This window comes from Phyllobates terribilis, unplaced genomic scaffold (genome assembly GCF_046119375.1).
Source record: "Phyllobates terribilis strain yellow unplaced genomic scaffold, ASM4611937v1 Scaffold_1__5_contigs__length_1240528914, whole genome shotgun sequence".
Taxonomy (NCBI): domain Eukaryota; kingdom Metazoa; phylum Chordata; class Amphibia; order Anura; family Dendrobatidae; genus Phyllobates; species Phyllobates terribilis.
This window is the reverse complement of record NW_027362761.1, coordinates 604,051,768-604,076,982: the sequence shown is the minus strand read 5'-3', so window position 1 is coordinate 604,076,982 and position 25,215 is coordinate 604,051,768. Positions and strand designations below refer to the sequence as shown.

At 42.6% G+C, this 25,215-nt stretch overlaps 1 protein-coding gene across 1 annotated transcript in view; it reads left to right on the top strand.

Moving 5' to 3' along the window:
* Positions 1–7,922: 7,922 nt before the first annotated feature.
* Positions 7,923–25,215, top strand: part of PRAP1 (proline rich acidic protein 1) — a 34,658-nt gene continuing 17,365 nt past the window's right edge. The window contains exon 1 of the mRNA XM_073655116.1: positions 7,923–8,037. Within this exon, the coding sequence (XP_073511217.1) occupies positions 8,030–8,037 (8 nt within the window). The 5' untranslated portion in view covers positions 7,923–8,029. The remainder of the gene's footprint in view (positions 8,038–25,215) is intronic.

Below are 25,215 nucleotides of genomic sequence, written 5' to 3'. Positions count from 1 at the left end.
TGTCCACTTTGTATTGGCAGCTGACATCAAGCCTATGTTAGTGATGGAGAGGTGTCTAGAAGGCTCCCTGGGTGTTTGTGTTTTTTTTTAACAATTTTACTATGGGGTTAGTAATTGGGGTGTCTTATAGACACCTCTCCATTAACAACCTGGGCTTGATGTCAGCTGCAAATGCAGAGCTGACATCAACCCCACTTGCCACCGCATCAGGACAAGTGGGAAGAGCGAGGCTAAGTACCAAAATTGGCTCAACTTATTGATGCGCTATTTCTGATGCCGCTGAGGGCTGATGTTATTAGTATTGGATGGGAGCCTGTGGCTGTTAACATCCCACTGTCAATGTCTGACAGCAGCATTTAACAGGCATCGGTAGGGGCACGAGCCATTCGACACTCCCATTGGCGCACCTTTAACATGATTGCATGCCACTGATGGGTTGCCATAACAGCCGGGGGGTCTGCTGAAGGCTCCCATGCCTGTGGCTGACATTCATAGGAGACCATTATTTTCTCTATATCTAGCAGCGCTAAGTGGACTATTAAATACAGTAAAAAAAAAAAGTTTTTAAAAAATATGAAAAAACAAATTCAAATCACCCCCTTTTGCCCCATTAAAATAAAATAATTAAAAAAATACACATATTTGCTATATCTGTATTCTTAAAAGTCTGATCTAGTCAAATATAAGATAGATTAACCCAAGTTGGGTAAATGGTGTAACGAGAAAAAAAATTTGAAACACCGGAATTATGTTTTTTTTGGCCTCCGCAACATTGTAATACAATGCAATAAGAGGCGATCAAAACCTCGTATCTACCCTAAAATGGTATCAGTAAAAACGTCATCTCAGGGAGCAAACAACAAGCCCTCACACAGCCCCATATCCAAAGAATTGAAAGTCTTACGGGTCTCGGAGAATAGCGGCACAAGAAAAAAGTTTTTTTTATGAGTTTCCGAATTTTTTTTCACCACTTAAATAAGAAAAAAAAACGATGCATGTTTGGTATCTGCGTACTCATACGGACCTGGAGAATCATATTGGCAGGTCAGTTTTATTGTACAGTGAACATGGTAAATTAAAAAAAACAATTGTGGAGTTGCACTTTTTTTGCAATTTCAATGCACTTGGAATTTTTTTCTGTTTTCCAGTGCATCACATGATGAAATGAATTGTGTCATTCAAAAGTACAACTTGTCCCACAAAAAACCAAGCTGTCATATGGCTATGGGGACAGGGAAATAAAAAAGTTATGGATCTTAGACGAAAGGAAGGAAAACTGAAAAATATCCTTGACGTGAAGGAGTTATAGACCGAAAACACAAATGTTTTGTCAAAGACCTTTTCAAATTTAAAAGTGAAATGAGTATATACATTCCATTTGAGTATCCCAAAAATTGACGTTTTCTTATCTGACCTTGAATCATCAGACACCAAGCATAAAAGTAACAGTGCACGGCCTAGGGACACATTCAGATCAAGGGAACTTTTTAAGAGAGGCACATCTAGAAGATGGAGTGCAACATAGGCAAAATGGGGCAAAAATGTCACCAAAATCCCAAAACATTCTCCTCCTTGGCTTCTACATCCTTTCCATCTACTTCTTTTTTGCAAAGCAGGAATTTGATACCAACTACGGGATCGAACACAGGCAAATTTCAACCAACATAGGTAGTTAGAAGCTTGACTCAAAATAGTGTACTGGAAAATCCAATTATTAATCTATCATATAATCTTTCAGAAACAGAACAGTCTGTTTTGAGTTCGGTAAACGTTCGCCAATCTCAAAGTCGGCACAAACATTGCACATTCGGATTTGTGTTTGGATCCCCGAGCATTTTCCTCAAAATTCGGCCAAAGTTCGGTAAATTATTGTGTTTCCACTAATGATTTTGTTAAGACTTTGGCTAGGATAATGGTGCTGTATGATGAGTGGAGGGGGATGTGTTTGAAGAGGGAAGGGGGTGGGGAGAGGTCAGAGGAGGGGAGGACTGTTAAACTTTATTTTTTTATTTTTTTTTTGTGTGCAGATTCCGGCAGTCAAGCAGGGACGCAGAAACCACGTCCAGACACAAGGGGTTGTGTCATTGGCAGCCGAAGTCACATGTCCCTCTGCTTATAAACAGCGGACATGTTGTTTTGGTGCCATTTTGTCAGTGTAACGGGTCAGAGAGCCTGCTTCTGCTGCTGCAAGTAATCAGATAGTTATTTAGGCAGTTAATTGTCAGCTAATTTAGATGGATAAGATCCTGTGTGAAATCGACCTTCCAGAATATCAATCCAGACACCAGTCCACATTTCAGAATGTAAATCCTTTTTGCTAATAGTGTGGTCCAGACACACTATCTCAGCAAATAAATACTGATTGTTAATTTAGTCACAACTCTCCAACCGCCCAACTGACTGCGGGGAACCACAGATGGGAAAGTCTGCAGAGCTGTTCACACATTCTATGCCATGGGCATCAGAGGTCTGCTCCAAAGATTCACAGACTCAGAGGAGGAAAGCATCTGCACCGATGCCAAAAATGTTTCAGTTTGATCCAGGCCCGGACGAAGTGAGGTCCGAGCAGAATCCAGACCCTCACCACCAGACATTAACCCCCAGGGGTGGAGGTGATCCTGATGAGACTCAGATACCTGAGGCGCATGTGGACTGTACTGTGCTGTCAAGGCAGGAAGAGGAGGAGGGTGACTCTCAGGCAGAGAAGTGACAGAACAGAGAGGATGACGATGAGGTTGTAGATCCCACTTGGTGTACACCCAGAGGAACACAGCTGAGTAGCTCAGCGGAGGGGGAGGATGAGGAGGTTACGTTGCAGCTTCCCACAGAGACATGGAGTGATGCAACCACAACAAGCACTGCATCTTGAGTCACAACTCTGGCTATTGCCAGCAGCGGTGATGGGTCTGCAGTTCGCAGGGGCGGTAAGCTTTGCCTTGCCTGGGCCTTTTTTGAAGCCGCAAATTATCACCCAACTCACATTATCTGCCAAATTTGTAAAAAAACGACTCAGTAGATTCAGATAATTTGACTACTCCATGCATGAACCGGCACCTGCTGGATCAACATGCATTAGTCTGGGAATCTCACTGCGTTAAATTGTGAACTAGCTGGCCTCGCCAACCACCGGCCGCCCCATCGACCGCATCTGCTGCTGCTTCCTCCTCCGTCACCATTCCAAGTGTTCTCACGCAGGTCTCCAGAAGCAGAACCTCCACTTGTTTACCCACTACAGTCGGGGTGAGTGAGAGCCCATCAGCTGCTATGGAAGTGGACATACCTGCTGTTTTTGTTTCACTGAGCACACCACATCTTTCTCAAACCACCATAACATCTCTGCCTGCACCTCACTCACGGTCCAGCAGTTTTTCGTGTTCACCCTACTCCACCCTTTCTCCGCACTGCAGCCAGCCCTGGGTCCCACAATTGTAAAAAATTGTTTCCTCCTACACATGCTAAGAGCTTGAAATTAACCATCTCCAATCTGTTGGCCACGGAAATGCTGCCTTTCCACCTGGTGGATACAGATGGTTTTAGAAAGCTGATGGCCGTCGCAGTCTCCCAGTACCAGTTGCCCAGTCGCCATTATTTCTCTAAGAAAGCTGTGCCTGCGCTACACCAGCATGTCGTAAACAATCTCAGCCATTCCTTGAAAAAATCTCTGTCTGCCAGGGTGCAATTCACCATAGACACCTGGACGAGTAAGCATGGGCAAGGGCGTTACATCTCGCTGACTGGGCACTGGGTGACTCTGGTGGCTGTAGGGACAGGTGGGGAAGGGGCTGCTCCACAAATCTTGGAATCCCCAAGGCTTGCAGAAGAAACCTCTGTATCTAACACTTCCTCCACTGCTTCTGCCTCCTCCACCTCCTATAGGGCCTCCACCTGCTCCCTCAACCTTTCCCTTAATGAGACACGCATTTCCAACAGTGCAGATGGAATCCCCCCCCACCTCCTTACTGAGCAGCCAGGGCTCACCGCAATCAAGCAGTGTTTAAATTAATATGCCTTGGAGATCGCAGTCATACAGCTCAAGAGTTGTGGAAAGTTATCCAGGCCTAGTTAGCGCAATGGCTGTTTCTATTGAACGTGGAGGCAGGAAAGGCCGTGTGCTATAAGGGAGCGAACATGGTGGCGGCCCTACGCCGGGGCAACCTCAGACATGTGCCTTGCATGGCTCACATCCTCAACCTGGTGGTACAGCAATTTCTCCGCCACTATCCCGGCCTGTATGTGCTGCTGCAGAAAGCACAGTCACTGTGTGCTCACTTCCGCCGTTTGCACCCTCGCGGGTCATGGATTTTCATCACTACAGAGGTATTTCAGCCTACCGGTTAATCGGTGGATATGTGATGTGCTGACACAGTGGAATTCCACTCTGCGCAAGCACTGGTGCACTATGTCATTTTGCATAGCCTGGATCAAAGCAGTATGGACGTGGTGCAAATCACACTTGCGGAGTGGGCACAGATGAAGAACCTCTGCACCCTTCTGCACAGTTTTGAAATGGCTACTAAGTGGCTTAGTGCTGATGATGCAGTCATCATCATCACTATTCCGGTCATCTACATGCTTTAGCAGACTTTGAATGGTCTGCAGGAGGAGGTGGTGGTCCCAGGGGAAGAGGAGGAAGCAGAGGTGGATGCGGAAGGGATAATAAGCTCAGGACTGTCGTCGCACAGGTGGGTGCCATGTAAGGGTAGATTACAGCAATCACGAGGGGCTCATGGTACCAGACAAACTGTTAGTGAAGGTGCAGGAGCCGAGGAACAAATGGAGGAAGACCAGGAGGAAGAAGTGATGGGCGCACAACAGTCAGGAGATGAAGAGGATAATGATCCCCTCTCTGTTGTCCGTGGTTGGTGAGAGGGGACAAAGGAAGCAAGCTTGAGTTTTACCCGCCACCAACACACCATGGACTTGGACCTCATGGAAGCGACCCAACACATGAGCTCCTTCTTGCTGCACTATCTACAACATGATGCCCGTATTGTTAGTATTAGAAATAGTGCTGACTACTGGGTTGCCACTCTGTAAGATCTATGGTACAAGAGTAAACTTTGTCAGATGCTTTTTTGCCAGATATGCTGGAGTATCAAAACACGCTTGTAGATAATCTTAAAGAGTAGTTTTCCCCAAGACAGCAGTGAGGCACACAGTGTGCACTGCAGTTATAGACTTCCAACCCCGGTGAATGTCGAGTCGTCAATGCAAAAACATTAGCAGCAGCAGTGTAAGTGGCAGGAGCAATTTCTGTCATTCGTTTCACACATTTTTTTAGACCAGCCCGTGCACCAGCAGAACGGAGTATAAGTTGGACGCATAGTGAATGACTGGAGAAGGTGCAGGAGTATCTTGAGCTCAATATCAATGTCATCAGGGGGATTTCGGACCCTTTTGCATTTTGATCTTCAAAAATGGAAGAGTGACCTGAGCTCGCCTGTCTCGTCTTGGAGGTTTTGTCATGCCGAGCAGCCAGCGTTCTCTCAGAACATGTCTCCATTGCTGTTGATGGACTCCAAGTTTGGTTTCCTTCATGTGTGTTGCCTGTAGCAATAGGGCCCGCAGACTGGCAGGCTTGCACTTACTTTCAGTCAACTACCTGAGTTACTATCCTTACATATTCCTAACAATTGTAGTCTATAGAGCTAATATTTGTGCCACCTGAGTGTGGTCAAGCAGAAAAGCGTCTTGAACTGCTGCATGAGGTATCAGGATTCCCAGTACAGCAGGCCTACACCGATCCCTCACCCACCTTGTCTTACTTTGAAGTTCAATTCAAAGCTGTAAATGCTGGTCCAGACCCTGATACCTCATGCATGGCCCATGGCTGACTGCTGCTGTGCCATTATAAAATTTCTACTGTGGGTCAATTGATGCCACTTTTCCTGGTGTCTGCCCCTAATTTTTGGAAATGTTTTTTGACTCCAAGTGGGGTCTCAGTCATGTGTTTTGACTTAATTTGGCAGAGCTCTCAGAGCACCAGGCCTACTCCTGTCATCCACCTGTTACTGATCAATGTTTAAGCTAGAAATGCTGGTCCAAGCCTTGTCCCAGGCCCTGTCCCATTCATCCATGCTGCACAATTATGCTATTTGCACTCTGGGTCATTGATGCCACTTTTCCTGGTGGCTGCCCCTAATTTGAGCTGTTTTGGCAGCTTTTGGGCCCACCTGAATGTGTTGTCTTTTGGTTTTGCCTCCCATTGAATTCAATGAGGTTTGGATATGTTCGGCGAACATCGGGAAGTTCGCCGATCTGAACAGAACCTTAAAAGGTTCGCTCATCTCTATTGCCGATAGACGATGACTACTGGCGATAGCCACAATAGATGACTTCTGCTGCCGATAAACAGCCACGATAGACGGAATATGCTGCTGATAAACAGCCACAATAGATGACTTCTACTGCCGATAGACAGCCACGATAGATGACATATGCTGCCAATAAACAGCCATGATAGACGACTTCTACTGCTAATAGACAGCCATGATAGACGACATATGCTGCCAATATACAGCCACGAAAGATGACTCCTACTGCAGATAGACAGCCACGATAGACAACATATGCTGCTGATAAACAGCCATGATAGACGACTTCTACTGCAGATAGACAGCCACGATAGATGACTTCTACTGCAGATAGACAGCCACGCTAGATGACTTCTACTGCAGATAGACAGCCAAGATAGATGACTTCTACTGCAGATAGACAGCCACGATAGATGACTTCTACTGCAGATAGACAGCCACGATAGATGACTTCTACTGCAGATAGACAGCCACGATAGATGACTTCTACTGCAGATAGACAGCCACGATAGATGACTTCTACTGCAGATAGACAGCCATGATAGATGACTTCTACTGCAGATAGACAGCCACGATAGATGACTTCTACTGCTGATAGACAGCCACAATAGACGACTTCCACTGCAGATAGACAGCCACGATTGATGACTTCTACTGCAGATAGAGAGCCACGATAGATGACGACTTCTGCAGATAGACAGTCACGATCGATGACTTCTACTGCAGATAGACAGCCACGATAGATGACTTCTACTGCAGATAGACAGCCACGATAGATGACTTCTACTGCAGATAGACAGCCACGATAGATGACTTCTACTGCAGATAGACAGCCACGATAGATGACTTCTACTGCAGATAGACAGCCACGAAAGATGACTTCTACTGCAGATAGACAGCCACAATAGACGACTTCTACTGTAGATAGACAGCCACGATAGACGACTTCTACTGTAGATAGACAGCCACGATAGATGACCTCTACCGCAGATAGACAGCCACAATAGATGGCTTCTACTGCAGATAGACAGCCACGATAGATGACTTCTACTGCAGATAGACAGCCATGATAGATGACTTCTACTGTAGATAGACAGCCACAATAGATGGCTTCTACTGCAGATAGACAGCCACGATAGATGACTTCTACTGCAGATAGACAGCCACGATAGATGACTTCTACTGCAGATAGACGACTTCTACTTCACATAGACAGCTAGATAGATGACTTCTACTGCAGATAGACAGCCATGATAGCTGATTTCTACTGCCGCCACGATGGACGACTTCTACTGCTGATAGACAGCCACGACAGACGACTTGTACTGCCAATAGACTGTCATGATAGACGACTTCTACTGCTGATAGATTTACTTTCCATACAGCCATGTATGGAGCAGGCTCAGCTCCTGGCCACATGATGTAAATGTCCATTCCATGCTGAGAAGGGATTAAGAAAGTATTTATTGGCACAAACATAAAAAAATTGTAAAAAAACCTAGTAATTGTTAAATCAGTTATGTATACAGTGCAATAAAACTGAAGAATTCAACCATTTTTCACAGAAATCAATAGAGCGGTCACCTGATGACTTCTTATCAAGTGAAGTTCAAAGTTCCTTCTATTAAGTTAGTGTTGAACTTTGTCTTCAAGTTAAAGCTGAATCTTCCGTCTCCGAGCTCTTACCGGCAAGTTTGCTCCCGGTCTGACACAACATGAAGAGGTAAATATACAGATAGTAAACTCAGAATGTAAGATTGTAACCATCTGTGATTTATGGGGCATCTCTACGGGTGATGGGAATATTACTTTTTACTATTTTAGTGAACAAATTCTTTTATAAAGATAAAAAAGTAGATTGAGACGTGGACGGGATCATTTTATGTGGACACCTTAAAGTGATATGCCTTTTAGTTTAACTCATAAAAATGCTTTTCTAAACATGTTCTGAAATTTCTAGATGATAGATTATCTCACCAATTTACTCAGGAGAAATTACACAACAAGTTGCGTGGTGCAATTCCTCCTGTTACCCTTATGAAAATGCAAAATTAGGGGCTTACAAAACATTTTTTTTTGAAAAATGTGAAAATTTTATTTTTACGGCTCAATGTTATAAACTTCTGTGAAGCACCTGTGGGTTCAAGATGCTCACCACACATCTAGATAAGTTCCCTGAGGGGTCTAGTTTCCAAGATGGTGTCACTTGTGGGGGATTTCCACTGTTTGGGCACATCAGGGGCTCTCCAAACGCGACATGGCGTCCGCTAATTATTCAAACAAATTTTACATTCAAAAAGTCAAATGGCGCTCCTTCCCTTCCGAGCCGTGCCGTGCGCCCAAACAGTGTTTTTTCCCCACATATGGGCTATCGGCGTTCTCAGGAGAAATTGCACAACAAATTTTGGGGTCCATTTTTTCCTGTTACCATTGCAAAAATAAAAAATCTAGGTCTAAATTAACATTTTTGTTAAAAAAAAAAATAAATGTTAATTTTTTTCTTCCACATTCCAAAAATTCCTGTGAAGCACCTGAAGGGTTAATAAACGTCTCGAATGTGGTTTTTAGCACCTTGAGGGGTGCAGTTTTTGGAATGGTGTCACCTTTGGGTATTTTCTATCATATAGACACCTCAAAGTCACTTCATATGTGATGTGATCCCTAAAAAAATGGTTTTGTAAATTTTGTTGGAAAAATGAGAAATCACTGGTCAACTTTTAACCCTTCTAACTTCCTAACAAAAAATGTTGGTTCCAAAATTGTGCTGATGTAAAGTAGACATGTGGGAAATGTTATTTATTAACTCTTTTGTGTGACATATCTCTCTGATTTAAGGGCATGAAAATTAAAACTTTGAAAATTTCACAATTTTTGCAAAATTTCCGATTTTTTCACAAATAAACACAAGTGATATTGAAGAAATTTTACCACAATTATGAAGTACAATATGTCACGAAAAAACACTCTCAGAATCAGGGGGATCCGTTGAAGCGTTCCAGAGTAATTACCTCATAAAGTGACAGTGATCAGAATTGTAAAAATTGGCCGGGTCATTAACGTGCAAACCACCTTGGGGTGTAAAGTAGTTAAAGAACTTTCTGTTGCGGGATTTCTTTCTTATGAGTTGGTTTAAGAACGTCTCGATCTATAAATCTATCTCGGCTCTAATATCTCTCCTAAAGGACGGCGCATTTGTCCATGAAAATTACATACGACGATCAGAAAAGTCACCAATTACTTGTTTGTAAGATTAATGACTTCAGAGTTGAAACTGTTAAAAGCTGAGTTTCGGTTCACTTTGCATTAAAGCTTTATTCTGCTAATCTCTAGTTCCAGGGATGGATTAGGGGCATTTATAGCTAAATACAGTAGATTATCAGTGTAATATAGGAAATCAATTGTGCGTTCACGGTAATAGATTTTGCATTATTCTTGTCAAAGAAAAATACCTCTGTCCCAGTATCAGGAGCTTTTTTATCTCATATATTGTCACTGAAAAAAAATGTTAAGTATCAGTCATGAGGTCGTGGGATGAAGTTAATGAGTTTTTAGTCAATCAGTGATATTACCCTGCAGAGATAGCGAAAAGCTTTAATGAGAAGGTGAATTTAACGAGGATACTTATAAACGTATACATTATACTAGCAGCCCGAGTTCCCAAACAAATAAGCTTCAGAAGCTAGAAAAGTGTGCTCTACGTAATAAAAACTAACTCAAATTACCCATGTCTATTTACTTTCAGCCTTTTTACAAAGTTATCATAATTAATAAAGTAGTAAATGGCATTACGGAAAACAAAAATAAAATTTAGAAGATTACAGAGACTTTCGCCAATTCAAAAAGTGAATTGCCCAGGGCAGATCACGTGGAAATCTCTCTGTATGCCGCCCCTCTGGTCTACTGAAGTAGATGTATGCATAGCCTCCCTCATCCCCAATCCTGGTATGCATAGCCTCCTCATCCCCAATCCTGGTATATATGGCACCCCTCATCCCCAATCCTGGTATGTATGGCCCCTTCAGACCCAATCCTAGTATGTATGGCACCCCTCATCCCCAATCCTGGTATGTATGGCCCCTTCAGACCCAATCCTGATATGTATGGCACCCCTCATCCCCAATCCTGATATGCATAGCCCTCATCCCCAATCCTGGTATGTATGGCCCCCTCATCCCCAATCCTGGTATGTATGGCACCCCTCATCCCCAATCCTGGTATGTATGGCACCCCTCATGCCCAATCCTGGTTTGTATGGCCCCCTCATCCCCAATCCTGGTATGTATGGCACCCCTCACCCCCAATCCTGGTATGTATGGCACCCCTCACCCCCAACCCTGGTATGTATGGCACCCCTCACCCCCAACCCTGGTATGCATGGCCCCCTCATCCCCAATCCTGGTATGCATGGCCCCCTCCTCTCCAATCCTGGTATGTATGGCGCCCTTCACCCCCAATCCTGGTATGTATGGCCCCTTCAGACCCAATCCTGGTATGTATGGCCCCTTCAGACCCAATCCTGGTATGTATGGCCCCCTCATCCCCAATCCTTGTATACATGAAAAAAATGCACACATGAAAAAAATAAACACTTATACTCACCTTCCTCACCTCTGCTCCAGCGCTGCGTCCTGTCTGCCAGCAGCTCATGTCAGCATCTGAGTAGCGTATGACATCACTGCATCTCAGACGCTGAGGTGAGCTGTGGGGATATTCACTCCTCTCCATGGCGGGACTATGTGCATGGAGAGGAGTGAATATGCATTTTCTTTAATAACAGGCACGGTCAATCGCAGCTGCAGCTCAGTACTCCTCTGTGCCCGATGCTAAAGGTAAATGAATATTCACTCTTCTCCACTCCCATGGGCATGGAGAAGAGTTAATATTCATTTACCTTTAGCAGCGGGCACACGTGGTAGCTGCAGCTGCGGCTACTGCCTGTGCACCGCTCCTCCACCGCCACAACCCCCCCACAACTATCCACCACCGGAATGTATATACTCGAGTATATACCTGAGTATAAGCCGAGGGGGGCTTTTTCAGCACAAAAAATGTCCTGAAAAAGTCAGCTTATACTCTAGTATATACGGTACAACGTCAGCTGATGTTTTTCTTGGACTTACCTCAACATTAAGATCTTTATGTTGTAAGATATACCGGATTTTGTGGATTATAAAACGCACCCCAAATTTTGTGGAGGAAAGTAGGAAAAAAAACGTTTTTAAATAAAATGGTGGTGTGTGTTATAATCTGCTTTTACGGTAGCTTACCTGGGGGGGTGGTTGCAGTGGAGCAGGGTCCCAGGTGGCAGGGTCGCTGCTGCAGGAAGCTTCTGGCGGCGGAGGCAAGAGTGAGGCGATGCTGCGGTCCCCAGGCTGGTAAGACAGGTTGTTCGGCAGGGCGGGGGCTCCATCAACATTTTGTGAAAGCCCTGAGCCCCGCGCTTTCCATACCGGTGGACTCTGGCGAGGCGGCACATGCACAATTGAGAACTCGGGAGACGAGATCTTGGTGCTGAGATTTCAATCTGTGCATGTGCTGCATTTTCCCAAAGTCCACCAGCATTGCCTCCGCTACCAGAAGCTTCCTGCAGCAGCGACCCTGGGACCACACTCCACCGCAGCTACAATTCGGATTATAAGACACTCCCCCATTTTCTCCCCAAATTTTGGGGAAAAAAGTAACTCTTATAATCCGAAAAATATGGTAATGATCCCCAGAGTTTTTAATAAACAGCAAAACCTTTTAGTATTTACTCATTGCTCAGTGTAAAACCCTATATATGATGTCCGGATTCTCCTCCGCTGTTTGTGATTGCACACCGACCTCTAGTCCTTATGTTCCTTGGAGGAGCAGACGCTCACAATATTAAGGGCTCGTGCAGATGACCGATTTTATCAGACAAGTGTTTTTCGTGGTTTTGCCGGATAACACTCATTCCCATGTTATTCTATGGGGTCAGGCACATATCCAACTTTTTCCTTGGACCAAGTGGTCTAAGGAAAAAAAAATCACAGCATGCCCGATTTGCCTCTGAGTATCGGATGGCACTCGCTCATTCATGTCTATGCGTCCGTGAAAAAAATTGGAACGCTCTCAGATGACATCAAACTGCAGTCTGATTTCACAGACTGACATAAAAGAGACGGTGAAGAATTTTTTTTTTCTGTCCACTTGTGAGAAAATCAGATCCCACTGTGATCAGAGTCTGATTAGCACAATTAGACCGATTTTCTCGGATGGAGAAAAAAATGGTCATCTGCACCTGCCCTCAGGCTGAGAGAAAACGAGAAGACAACCCATAAATAAGTATGTATTCTAGCTACAAGAACCAAAATGTGTGCTGGGTAGTGATGATCGAGCATGCTCGTTGCTCGAGATTTACGAGCATGCTCGGGCGAGCACCTATTATCTTCAGCGTGCTCGGGCGTTACATTTTCGTCACTCCGTGAACATGAGTTGCGACTGTTTGACAGCTCTAATACATGTGAGAAATGCCTGTTTATCCAGCATTCCTCACATGTATTAAAGCTGTCAAACAGTTGCAAATCATGTTCACGGAGTGACGAAAACTTAAAGCCCGAGCACGCTGAAGATAATAGGTGCTCGCCCGAGCATGCTCGGAAATCTCGAGCAACGAGCATGCTCGATCATCACTAGTGCTGGGGTCACTGCAGTGATCCTGAGTGTGAGGGCATCATGGCAGCTCGTGACCGCCCCCTGCTACGCTCAAGAAAACCTTTAATTTGGAGATGGTGCATGTGGAGGGGAAAACTACTGAATAATGCAGGATATAAGTGTGATTAGCATCAGGAACGTTGTTATTATCCAAGACGACTTATGCTGAAATTCACCTAGATTCAGGGATACATGAATCAGGGAGAGGCTCACTTATTACAAACACCTAACTTTCTTAGCATTTCTATTAAATGCTCCGGAGTTTCAGAGGAAAATACTTTTTAACCCCCTCGTGGCGGTCATTGTATGTGTATGGAGAACGTGCACTATCACTATATGGAGCGGACTCGGGAGTGCGAGTTCCTGCTGTATTACACAGCCGGCACCCAAGAGTAACTGATATATAGGAGAAGAGTCATTTTAAAGTACACTGCAATACTGTAGTAATACTATAGGCAATCAATTGATTGCAAGCTCAAGTCCCCTGAGGGGGACTAATATAAAAATATTTAAAAATATAATTTTTCAGACTGACTGACCTTCATTTCTTAAAGTAATGATGGCCACTCGTTTTTCTTTACTTAGCTGCTTTTTTCTTGCCATAATACAAATTCTAACAGTCTATTCAGTAGGACTATCAGCTGTGTATCCACCTGACTTCTGCACAACACAACTGATGGTCCCAACCCCATTTATAAGGCAAGAAATCCCATTTATTAAACCTGACAGGGCACACCTGTGAAGTGAAAACCATTTCCGGTGACTACCTCTTGAAGCTCAACAAGAGAATGCCAAGAGTGTGCAAAGCAGTCATCAAAGCAAAAGGTGGCTACTTTGAAGAACCTGGAATATAAGACATATTTTCAGTTGTTTCACACTTTTTTGTTAAGTATATAATTCCACATGTGATAATTCATAGTTTTGATGCCTTCAGTGTGAATGTACAATTTTCAGAGTCATGAAAATACAGAAAAATCTTTAAATGAGAAAGTGTGTCCAAACTTTTGGTCTGTACTGTATATAAAACGTGTAAAAAAAATCAAAAGAAATAACCAATTTGGTATTGCCACATTAATAATTACCCAATCTAATAAAATCTAAAAATGCTGGGAAAAAAAGAAAGAAAAACACCAGAACTGTCATTTATTTGCTTGTTGGACTTACCCCCAAAAAAGCAATAAAAGTGATGAAATGTCACATCTACCCCAAAATGTTATCAATAAAATTACAGCTCGACACACAAAAATAAAGACCTCACACAACTTAAAGCCAAAGCAGCGACATAATTCTCCATACTCCTCCTTCTAGACCTGTCCTCTTCCTTCGACACAGTTGACCACTGCCTCCTACTACAGATCGTCTCTTCCTTTGGCGTCAAAAATCTTGCCCTATCCTAGATCTCCTCATACCTTTCTAATCGCACATTTAGCGTCTCCCACTCCCACACTACCTCCTCACCGCGCCCATTCTTTGTTGGAGTCTCTCAAGGCTCTGTCCTAGGACCCCCTACTCTTCTTCATTTTTAAATACCAAAACAAGAGGAGGAGTGGAGTCCCCAATCATCACTATATATCAAAAAATAACGCCTCAAAGGGCGTAGTCCAAGCCAAAACTAAACATTTAATATATAGACGCTCAGAACTTAATCACAACATCCATGATTTCATTATCAAACAATTTAAGTTTTATTGATTAATCAAAACACCAAAAATAAATTAAGACTCAAGACACAACATTAAAAAGCGAAATGGTGTAAGCAATGATACAGGAGATGTTTACTAATGATTAGATATCATGATCAATTTCAAAGAAAAAAATCATAAAAATTCATAGAACAAGCTGCGAATAAATACATCTATCACAACCTCAAACCTTTTTACCAAAAAAATCGTACTATCAAATGCCAAAGTGGCACAGTAAGGAGATAAATTAATTAGCAGCTTGCAATATGAAACAAAGCACTACTATCCACAAATAGGTCAGACATAGAAATACATAATTTCATAATTAATCATAAAAGGATCTATCAATATTGATTAAATTAATAAATACAAATTTCTCAAAAATAAATATGTAAAGAGCAGAGCACAAAGGATCCAATCCTAAAGTGACATAGTGCAATAATGAAATACTCATGTAAAGCCTGCAAGTGGTACTACATAAAGCAAGGCAATTGTTGATATACCTGTATTCATCCTGCAAACACCATACGCAAAGATGGACGCACTCCAACGCGCGTTTCACAGATATGCTTCCTCAGGGAGTGATAAAGGATAGGGAGTGGAGCATGATATATATACACCCTAAATTAATCAGTGGCAAAATCTCCAATGGACGCTCATTACCGGGCGCATGATTGCATCCCGCCGCCATGATCGCGCCTCCACCACGCACCCAGCCGCGGCGTCACAAGGAGGCGCGGTCGCACCGCCCAGCGCACGCCAGAGCGCGCGAACACGGAAGCAAGGAGGACATGCGCACATGTCCAGGTACCATATTAACGATGGGCAAAAGTGAGGGCAAAACCAAATACACTGGAGTATACATGCGGAAATGAATAGGCTAAACCTCAATATACTGAGTCAGGCATCATCACATTAATAGCACAATATTAACAATGGGCAAGGATGAGGACAAAACCAAATATATTGGAATATATATACAGGCACAAGCGAACCAAGCCCCAGTATATTAAATTAGGCATCATCACATTAGTGAACAGAAATAAAATACACACAAAAAAAAATGTAAACCACAAATGTGCTTGAGTAAGCTAAATTTCAGCATCCCAGATCTGGCCACAATGCATATCCCCATTTATAAGATACACATACTTCAAATGCAATTATACAAAGCATAAATATCTGATAAAATAATATTAATGTAACATCTCAAATGCCTCAATCATAAACAATAAACATTAAGACATTATATATAATTAACAAAATGTAGCAATATTAACCCCCGATCCTCAAAAGTCAAAGATGAGTCTATATGAAGATAGGAGAATAGCCATTTCCGCCAAATCATCAGTTGTTCCAAGGCCACGACCAAAAGTATGAGATCCATATATGAAACATCTGCCACAAGTAAACATGACCATCAAATAACTAGAAAATAGAAAAAAAGCATTAGATCCAAAATCCAGCCTGAAAACATATATCATGCACCAAAATTAACCCCAAAACGCATTAGATTTACACCAAACAAATAAAACAACATAAAATTAGGTGCATCAAATAATGCACTGCATAAAAATAATAATATATGCAAAGAAACAGCAGCCAAGGGTCTATAGTATATATCATAAATAACTTGAAAAACCCCATTGATCATTTAAGCCGTGTGGCTTCATAGTTCTAAGTATCGTTATCCAACGACATTCCCTTTGCTCTAGTTTTTTCATAAGATGACCCCCCACGTATACCCAAATGAACAGTATCAATACCTCTAACTTGTATATCGATATTCCCCATAGGATGATGATCACGAAAATGAGCCTGCAAAGTCTTCAATTTGGCAGTTTCCTCTTTATAAGTGCCATCTGCATTTAATATTCTTGCTGCCTTGATTTCCCTCACATGTTCTTGTATTCGCACACGCAATTGTCTGGTGGTAAGTCCAATATAAATCAGGCCACACGGGCAAGTACGATGATATACGACGGCTGTGGTTTTCCATGTGATAGTGTGAACAATCTTGAAAGTGCGAGAGCCAGCAGAGTTCAAAAAACTGTCTGTCTTAATCATAAATTTACATATACTCCAATCACCGCATGATTGAGATCCCCATTTTGGTCCTCTAGAATCAAATATGAAAGTTGACTTGGGAGGAATATAGTGACTATGTACTATGAATTCACCAATGGTTTTGCTCCTTCTGGCAGTAATTAGTGGTCTATCCTCAATCAATTTGGTCAACTCTGCATCCTATTTCAAAATTGGCCAAAACCGATTAAATATAGCAGACATATCCTTCCACCTACTATGGAAATTAGTAATAATCCTTAGTCTCGAGTCATCTTTCGTGGTACACTTACTGTGAAGAAAAGTATTTCGTTCCATGCATCTAGCCTGCTGATAGCCACGATCAATATCATTCACCTTATAGCCACGACGTAAAAATCTCGATGTCAAATTTTCAGCTTGAACCTCAAATTCATGGTCTGTATCACAAATACGCCGAGCTCTGATGAATTGTCCCTTTGGGATGGCTCTGATAGTATGCGCTGGATGTGCTGATCTGGCATGTAATATAGAGTTAGTACTGGTACTTTTTCGAAATATACTGCTATGAATGGTACCCAACTGATCAACAGTAAGTAATAAGTCCAAAAAATCTATTTTTTCTCTCGTAATATTAAAAGTCAACTTGACATTCCAATCATTGTTGTTTAAGTGTGCCAAAAATTGATCCAATTCCTTTCTCTCCCCCCTGCCAGATAAAAAGAACATCATCTATAAATCTCATCCAACTAATTACAGATGGTTCTGATACATTGGATAGATAGGGCAGCATATGATCCCGCTCCCAAAGACCCATAAAGAGGTTGGCATATGAAGGCGAACAAGTCGCCCCCATTGCCACACCCCGTCATTGTAAATAAAAGCGATTTTTAAATGTAAAATAGTTATAGGTCAATGTAAATTCTAATAGCTCCAAAATGAGCTCTTGCAGTTTGGCATCTATACCCTTGTTGGACAAGAAGAATTTAGCTGCCAACAATCCATAGTGATGATCAATACACGTATAAAGGGATTCAACATCCCCACTTACAATATACATATCTGGCTCAAATGTTATCTCCTGTAGTCTCTCTGTTATGATCTGCAACATGTACTAAGGAAAGATAGGGGAAAGCTGTCCCTACAGTAAAACTAAGCTGAATCCCTACGATGTAGCGGGCTGCCTGTTCCTTGTGAACAGACCCGCCTTAGTCCTCGGCTAGTCTGAACGAAGACCTATAGAATAAAGGGAGGGGTCCCTAAAAGCACTAAGGACTGGAACAAAAATGGGACACCTCCTAAACAGAAGTTGTTGCAGAACACAAAAGACAAACTGACAAAAAGTACTAGAGGTCCCAGAGGACCAAGCGAACTGACAGAGAAAGGCACCGAAGCACCAGGCTAGATAGACAGAAAAACACTGAAGTCCAGCAAAGCCAGAAGGGCGGAGCTGGAATATAAAGGCAGATGGTCAAGTAAACGCAAAACACAAGATGGAAAAAACTAACAGGAGGGTTCTAACACTCTGCAACACATCTCCTGAGTCCTTTATATATGATGGAAGTTCTAATACACAAGGTTTCAAGTAGAAATCTAAAAATCTACACACTGCCTCACACAAACCACCACAGCCTGAAACTATGGGCCATCCAGGAGGATTATGTAGATCCTTATGGATCTTTGGAATTAAGTAGATGGTAGGTACAATTAGGATGCAGGGTACGCAGCCCTTCCCAGATGGCCTTAGTAATGCATCTTTGTTCAAGAGCTATATCCAAAAGAGAAAACAATTGTTTCTGAAATGTAGCAGTAGGATCAGTACTGAGTCTCTGATAACAAACAGTATCATTAAGCTGTTTGAGGGCTTCCCTTTCATATAATTCAACAGGCCAGATTACAACATTTCCGCCTTTATCGGCAGACTTAATTACCACTTGTTTCATACTACCCAATCCCTTCAATGCTCGTCGCTGTGAAACAGTACGATTATCATAGGGTCTCTTAATAGATAGTTGGTATAATTCATTAACCACCATCCTCACAAAAACTTCCAAATGATGAATTAAGTGTCAAAGGGGGAAAATTTATTGATTTTTTTCTTAATGAAATTAGGAAACTTACTTTCCATCGGTTCTCTCTGCTCAAGCAACAACTCTTCTAATATCCGGAGCGCTTCCAATTCTGCCTCTGTAGAAAAAGGTGTATTGAGGAATCTTTTATTATGACATTTTTTTAAAAGAAGCTTACGAGCAAACAAAAAAAAAAAACAATCCTTAATAACTGAAAAGGTGTCATAGGCCGCCGCAGGGCAGAAAGACAGCCCTAGAGACAAAACAGAGATCTGATCAGGGGTTAATTCTACATCAGAAAGGTTAATTACCTTCAGGTCATCATTCTGTTTGTAATTTTGGTCTCTGTTTTCATATCTCCATCCAAAGGTCATCAGACGAGTATTATATCGTCTAGGGTTAATCATGTGCTCACTGGATACAGTCCCAACTGATTTGAGTGAGGAACTGCTAGCGGCAGAGCTGGTGGAATTAGAATGAGCCCGTTCACGATGTATGTTCCATTTGTATACTCTCTGAGATTGATAATCAGCTTGATCACGTTGGAATTTATTCTGTTTGGTTCTTTGTAAATCATTTTCCGCATTTCAAAAAACTCTTGTTAAGATCCTCCTCAAAAACAGTTAATTCAACTAATGGTAATTTCTCCTTTAATTTATCCTGTAGCGGTCGTATCTGTGCCTCCAATGTTTCTAAATTTTTAAGGTCATAAGCAATAAGTAATTGCAAAAAGGTTTGTGAGCAGATATGGCATGCTTCTTCCCATTTTTGTATAAAGGTACAATCTTCAACTGGAAATGAGGGAAAGACTTGTATACGTAAACCCCGTGGGATAAGTTTACGTTGTACATATTGTTCAAGGGTTCTGCTATTCCACCAGACCCTAGTGCGTTTAAACATAAGACCTCTTAGCTGCTGCTTCTCAACATCAAAACTAATACTGGCATTAGTACCATTAGTAGCAATATTATCCCCAAAAATACTATTTATTTTGGTAAGCCAGTTGGCATCCCGACTCTTATAATCCATTATTAAACCGGATCCTCCTAGAAAACAAAACATAATTAATACCAAAAAAAGAGGAGGAGTGGAGTCCCCAATCATCACTATATATCAAAAAATAACGCCTCAAAGGGCGTAGTCCAAGCCAAAACTAAACATTTAATATATCATGATCATGATATCTAATCATTAGTAAACATCTCTTGTATCATTGCTTACACCATTTCGCTTTTAAATGTTGTGTCTTGAGTCTTAATTTCTTTTTGGTGTTTTGATTAATCAATAAAATTTAAATTGTTTGATAATGAAATCATGGATGTTGTGATTAACCCCTTAATAACATCTGACGTACTAATACGCGTCTGTGCCCTGGGACTTAAGAGCCAGACCCGTATTAGTACGTCATGGCGATCGCGCGCGCACACAGGCTGTGCGGGCGCGATCGCCGCCGGGTGTCAGCTGATTGTCACAGCTGACACCCGGTACTATGTGCAGGGAGCGGTCACGCACCGCTCCCAGCACATTAACCCCCGCGATGCTGCGATCGAAGTCGATCGAAGTCGATCGCGGCATTGCGGGGGCAAGGGGAGGTGATCGCCGATACTCACCTCCTCTTCCGGCTTCCAGCGCAGTCTGCAAAGGCTTCCCGGGTGTTGCCATGACGACCCGATGTCGTCATGACAACATCCGGGTCACCAGAGAGCAGGAAGATTGCTTGGACATGCGCAGTGCATCTCCAAGCAATCTTCACACTGTGCACTTCTGACAGCCTTCATGGCATAGGGATGGTGCTCCATTCCTGTGCCATGCAGGCGATCAGAAAAAAAAAAGTGAAAGTCCCAGAGTGGGACAAAGTAATAAAGTGTATAAACTGTGTGAAAGTGGAAAAAAAAAAAAAAAAAAAATGTGCAAAAATATTATAAAAAAATAAAAAAAATAATACACCAAAAATAAAAATATAATGTACCCATCAATAAATATTATTATAAAAAAAATAAAAAAAAAACAATAAAAGTACACATATTTGGTATCGCCGCGTCCGGAACAACCTGACCTATAAAACTGTCCCACTAGTTAACCCCTTCAGTGAACACGGTAAAAAAAAAAAAAAAAACACCAAGCAAAAAACAATGCTTTATCACCATACCGCCAAACAAAAAGTGGAATAACACGCGATCAAAAAGACGCATATAAATAAAAATGATACCGCTGAAAACGTCATCTCGTCCCGCAAAAAACAAGCCGCCATATAGCTCCATCAGCCGAAAAATAAAAAAGTTATAGCTCTCAGAATAAAGCGATACTAAAAAATATTTTTTTCTATAAAATAGCTTTTATTGTGTATAAGCGCCAAAACATAGAAAAATTATACAAATGTGGTACCGCTGTAAACGTACTGACCCGAAGAGTAAAGCTGCCTCATCAATTTTACCACACGCGGAACAGAATAAAAAAAAACAAAAAAAAACAATTCCTGAATTGTTGGTTTTTGTTTATTCTGCCTCCCAAAAATCGGAATAGAAAGCGATCAAAAAATGTCACGTGCCTGAAAATGGCACCAATAACAACGTCAAGTCATCCCGCAAAAAACGAGCCGTCACATGACTGTCTGCCAAAATTTGGAAAAATTATAGCTCTCAAAATATGGCGATGCAAAAACTAGATTTTACAAAAAATGCGTCTTTTAGTGTGTGACAGCTGTCAGTCATAAAAACCCCATATGATTCTGGCATTGCTGTAATCACACCGACCCGAAGAATAAAGTCGTCTAATCACTTATACCGCACAAGGAACGGCGTCAAAAATAAACTCTTGAGTTAGGATTGGGCTAGGGTTAGGGCTGGGTTTGGGGCTAGGGTTGTGCTGGGGCTAGGGTTGTGCTGGGGCTAGGGTTGTGCTGGGGCTAGGGTTGTGCTAGGGTTAGGGCTGGGGTTGGGATTTTTTTCAAAAGTAAGAAAAAAAGATGACGATATGGCGACTAGTGTTGAGAGCAAGTGCTCGCTACTTGAGTTTGCATCGGGTGCTCTGGTATGCATTTAGTATCGTGGGTATTTGAGTGACATGCTCGAGTCTCTGCCCCATATGCTTCGCGGCCAAAAAACTTTACGGGGATTGCCTGCCATGCACGAGCGATCCCCGCATGTTTTTTTTTGGATGTCTAATAACCGTGAAACATGCGGAGCAGGGACTCGAGCATGTCACTCGAGCACACGCTGTACATGGTGCATACCTGAGTACCCGATGCAAACTCAAGTAGCGAGCACTTGCGCTCAAGAATAATGAAAACTTATTCAATATGATGACCTAATGTAAACAAATAATGTGCCGTACCTCTGGGTTCAAAATGTTCACTATACACCTTAATAAAATCTTTGAGGGGTATAGTTTCCAAAATGGGGACACTTGTGGGGGAGCTCCACTGTTTAGGCACATCACGGGCTCTCCAAACGCGACATGGTGTCCGCTAACAAATTGAATGGAAAATCGGCTCAAATTGTTAGCGGACGCCATGTTGCGTTTGGAGAGCCCCTGTGTGTCCAAACATTGGAGCTCCCCCACAAGTGACCCCATTTTGGAAACTAGACCCCCCAAGGCACCTATCTAGATGCATAGTGAGCACTTAGAACCCCCAGGTGCTTCACAAATTGATTCGTAAAAATGAAAAAGTGAAAATAAAACACTTTTTCATTTTTATGAATCAATTTGTGAAGCACCTGGGGTTCCAAGTGCTCACTATGAATCTAGATAGGTGCCTTGGGGGGTCTAGTTTCCAAAATGGGGTCACTTGTGGGGGAGCTCCAATGTTTGGGCACACAGGGACTCTCTAAATGCAACATGGTATCCGCTAACAAATTGAATGGAAAAATCGGCTCAAATTGTTAGCGGACACCACATTGCGTTTGGAGAGCCCCTCTGTGCCCAAACTTTGGAGCTCCCCCACAAGTGACCCCATTTTGGAAACTAGACCCCCCAAGGCACCTTTCTAGATGCATAGTGAGCACTTGGAACCCCCAGGTGCTTCACAAATTGATTCGTAAAAATGAAAAAGTGAAAAAAAAAACACTTTTTCATTTTTATGAATCAATTTGTGAAGCACCTGGGGTTCCAAGTGCTCACTATGAATCTAGATAGGTGCCTTGGGGGGTCTAGTTTCCAAAATGGGGTCACTTGTGGGGGAGCTCCAATGTTTGGGCACACAGGGACTCTCTAAATGCAACATGGTATCCGCTAACAAATTGAATGGAAAAATCGGCTCAAATTGTTAGCGGACACCACATTGCGTTTGGAGAGCCCCTCTGTGCCCAAACTTTGGAGCTCCCCCACAAGTGACCCCATTTTGGAAACTAGACCCCCCAAGGCACCTTTCTAGATGCATAGTGAGCACTTGGAACCCCCAGGTGCTTCACAAATTGATTCGTAAAAATGAAAAAGTGAAAAAAAAAACACTTTTTCATTTTTATGAATCAATTTGTGAAGCACCTGGGGTTCCAAGTGCTCACTATGAATCTAGATAGGTGCCTTGGGGGGTCTAGTTTCCAAAATGGGGTCACTTGTGGGGGAGCTCCAATGTTTGGGCACACAGGGACTCTCTAAATGCAACATGGTATCCGCTAACAAATTGAATGGAAAAATCGGCTCAAATTGTTAGCGGACACCACATTGCGTTTGGAGAGCCCCTCTGTGCCCAAACTTTGGAGCTCCCCCACAAGTGACCCCATTTTGGAAACTAGACCCCCCAAGGCACCTTTCTAGATGCATAGTGAGCACTTGGAACCCCCAGGTGCTTCACAAATTGATTCGTAAAAATGAAAAAGTGAAAAAAAAAACACTTTTTCATTTTTATGAATCAATTTGTGAAGCACCTGGGGTTCCAAGTGCTCACTATGAATCTAGATAGGTGCCTTGGGGGGTCTAGTTTCCAAAATGGGGTCACTTGTGGGGGAGCTCCAAAGTTTGGGCACAGAGAAGCTCTCCAAACGCAATGTGGTGTCCGCTAACAATTTGAGCCGATTTTCCATTCAATTTGTTAGCGGATACCATGTTGCATTTAGAGAGTCCCTGTGTGCCCAAACATTGGAGCTCTCCCACAAGTGACCCCATTTTGGAAACTAGACCCCCCAAGGCACCTATCTAGATGCATAGTGAGCAGTTGGAACCCCCAGGTGCTTCACAAATTGATTCATAAAAATGAAAAAGTGTTTTTTTTTTCACTTTTTCATTGTTACGAATCAATTTGTGAAGCACCTGGGGGTTCCAAGTGCTCACTATGCATCTAGATAGGTGCCTTGGGGGGTCTAGTTTCCAAAATGGGGTCACTTGTGGGGGAGCTCCAATGTTTGGGCACACAGCAGCTCTCCAAACGCAACATGGTGTCGCTAACAATTTGAGCCAATTTTGCGTTAAATTTGTTAGCGGACACCATGTTGCATTTAGAGAGCCGCTGTGTGCCCAAATATTGGAGCTCCCCCACAAGTGACCCCATTTTGGAAACTAGACCACCCAAGGCACCTATCTAGATGCATAGTGAGCACTTGGAACCCTCAGGTGCTTCACAAATTGATTCATACAAATGAAAAAGTGTTTTTTTTTTCACTTTTTCATTGTTACGAATCAATTTGTGAAGCACCTGGGGGTTCCAAGTGCTCACTATGCATCTAGATAGGTGCCTTGGGGGGTCTAGTTTCCAAAATGGGGTCACTTGTGGGGGAGCTCCAATGTTTGGGCACACAGGGACTCTCTAAATGCAACATGGTGTCCTCTAACAAATTTAACGGAAAATCGGCTCAAATTGTTAGCGACACCATGTTGCGTTTGGAGAGCCGCTGTGTGCCCAAACATTGGAGCTCCCCCACAAGTGACCCCATTTTGGAAACTAGACCCCCCAAGGCACCTATCTAGATGCATTGTGAGCACTTGGAACACTCAGGTGCTTCACAAATTGATTCATAAAAATGAAAAAGTGTTTTTTTTTTTCACTTTTTCATTGTTACGAATCAATTTGTGAAGCACCTGGGGGTTCCAAGTGCTCACTATGCATCTAGAAAGGTGCCTTGGGGGGTCTAGTTTCCAAAATGGGGTCACTTGTGGGGGAGCTCCAAAGTTTGGGCACACATGGGCTCTCCAAACACAACATGGCGTCCGCTAATTATTCAAGCAAATTTTACAATCAAAAAGTCAAATAGCGCTCCTTCCCTTCCGAGCCCTGCCGTGCGCCCAAACAGTATTTTTTCCCCAAATATTGGGTATCTGCGTGCCCAGGGGAAATTGCACAACAAATTTTGGGGTCCATTTTTTCTTGTTACCCCTGTGAAAATAAAAAAAATTGGGTCTAAATTAACATTTTTGTGAAAAAAGTTAAATGTTAATTTTTTTCTTCCACATTCAAAAAATTCCTGTGAAGCACCTGAAGGGTTAATAAAGTTCTTGAAT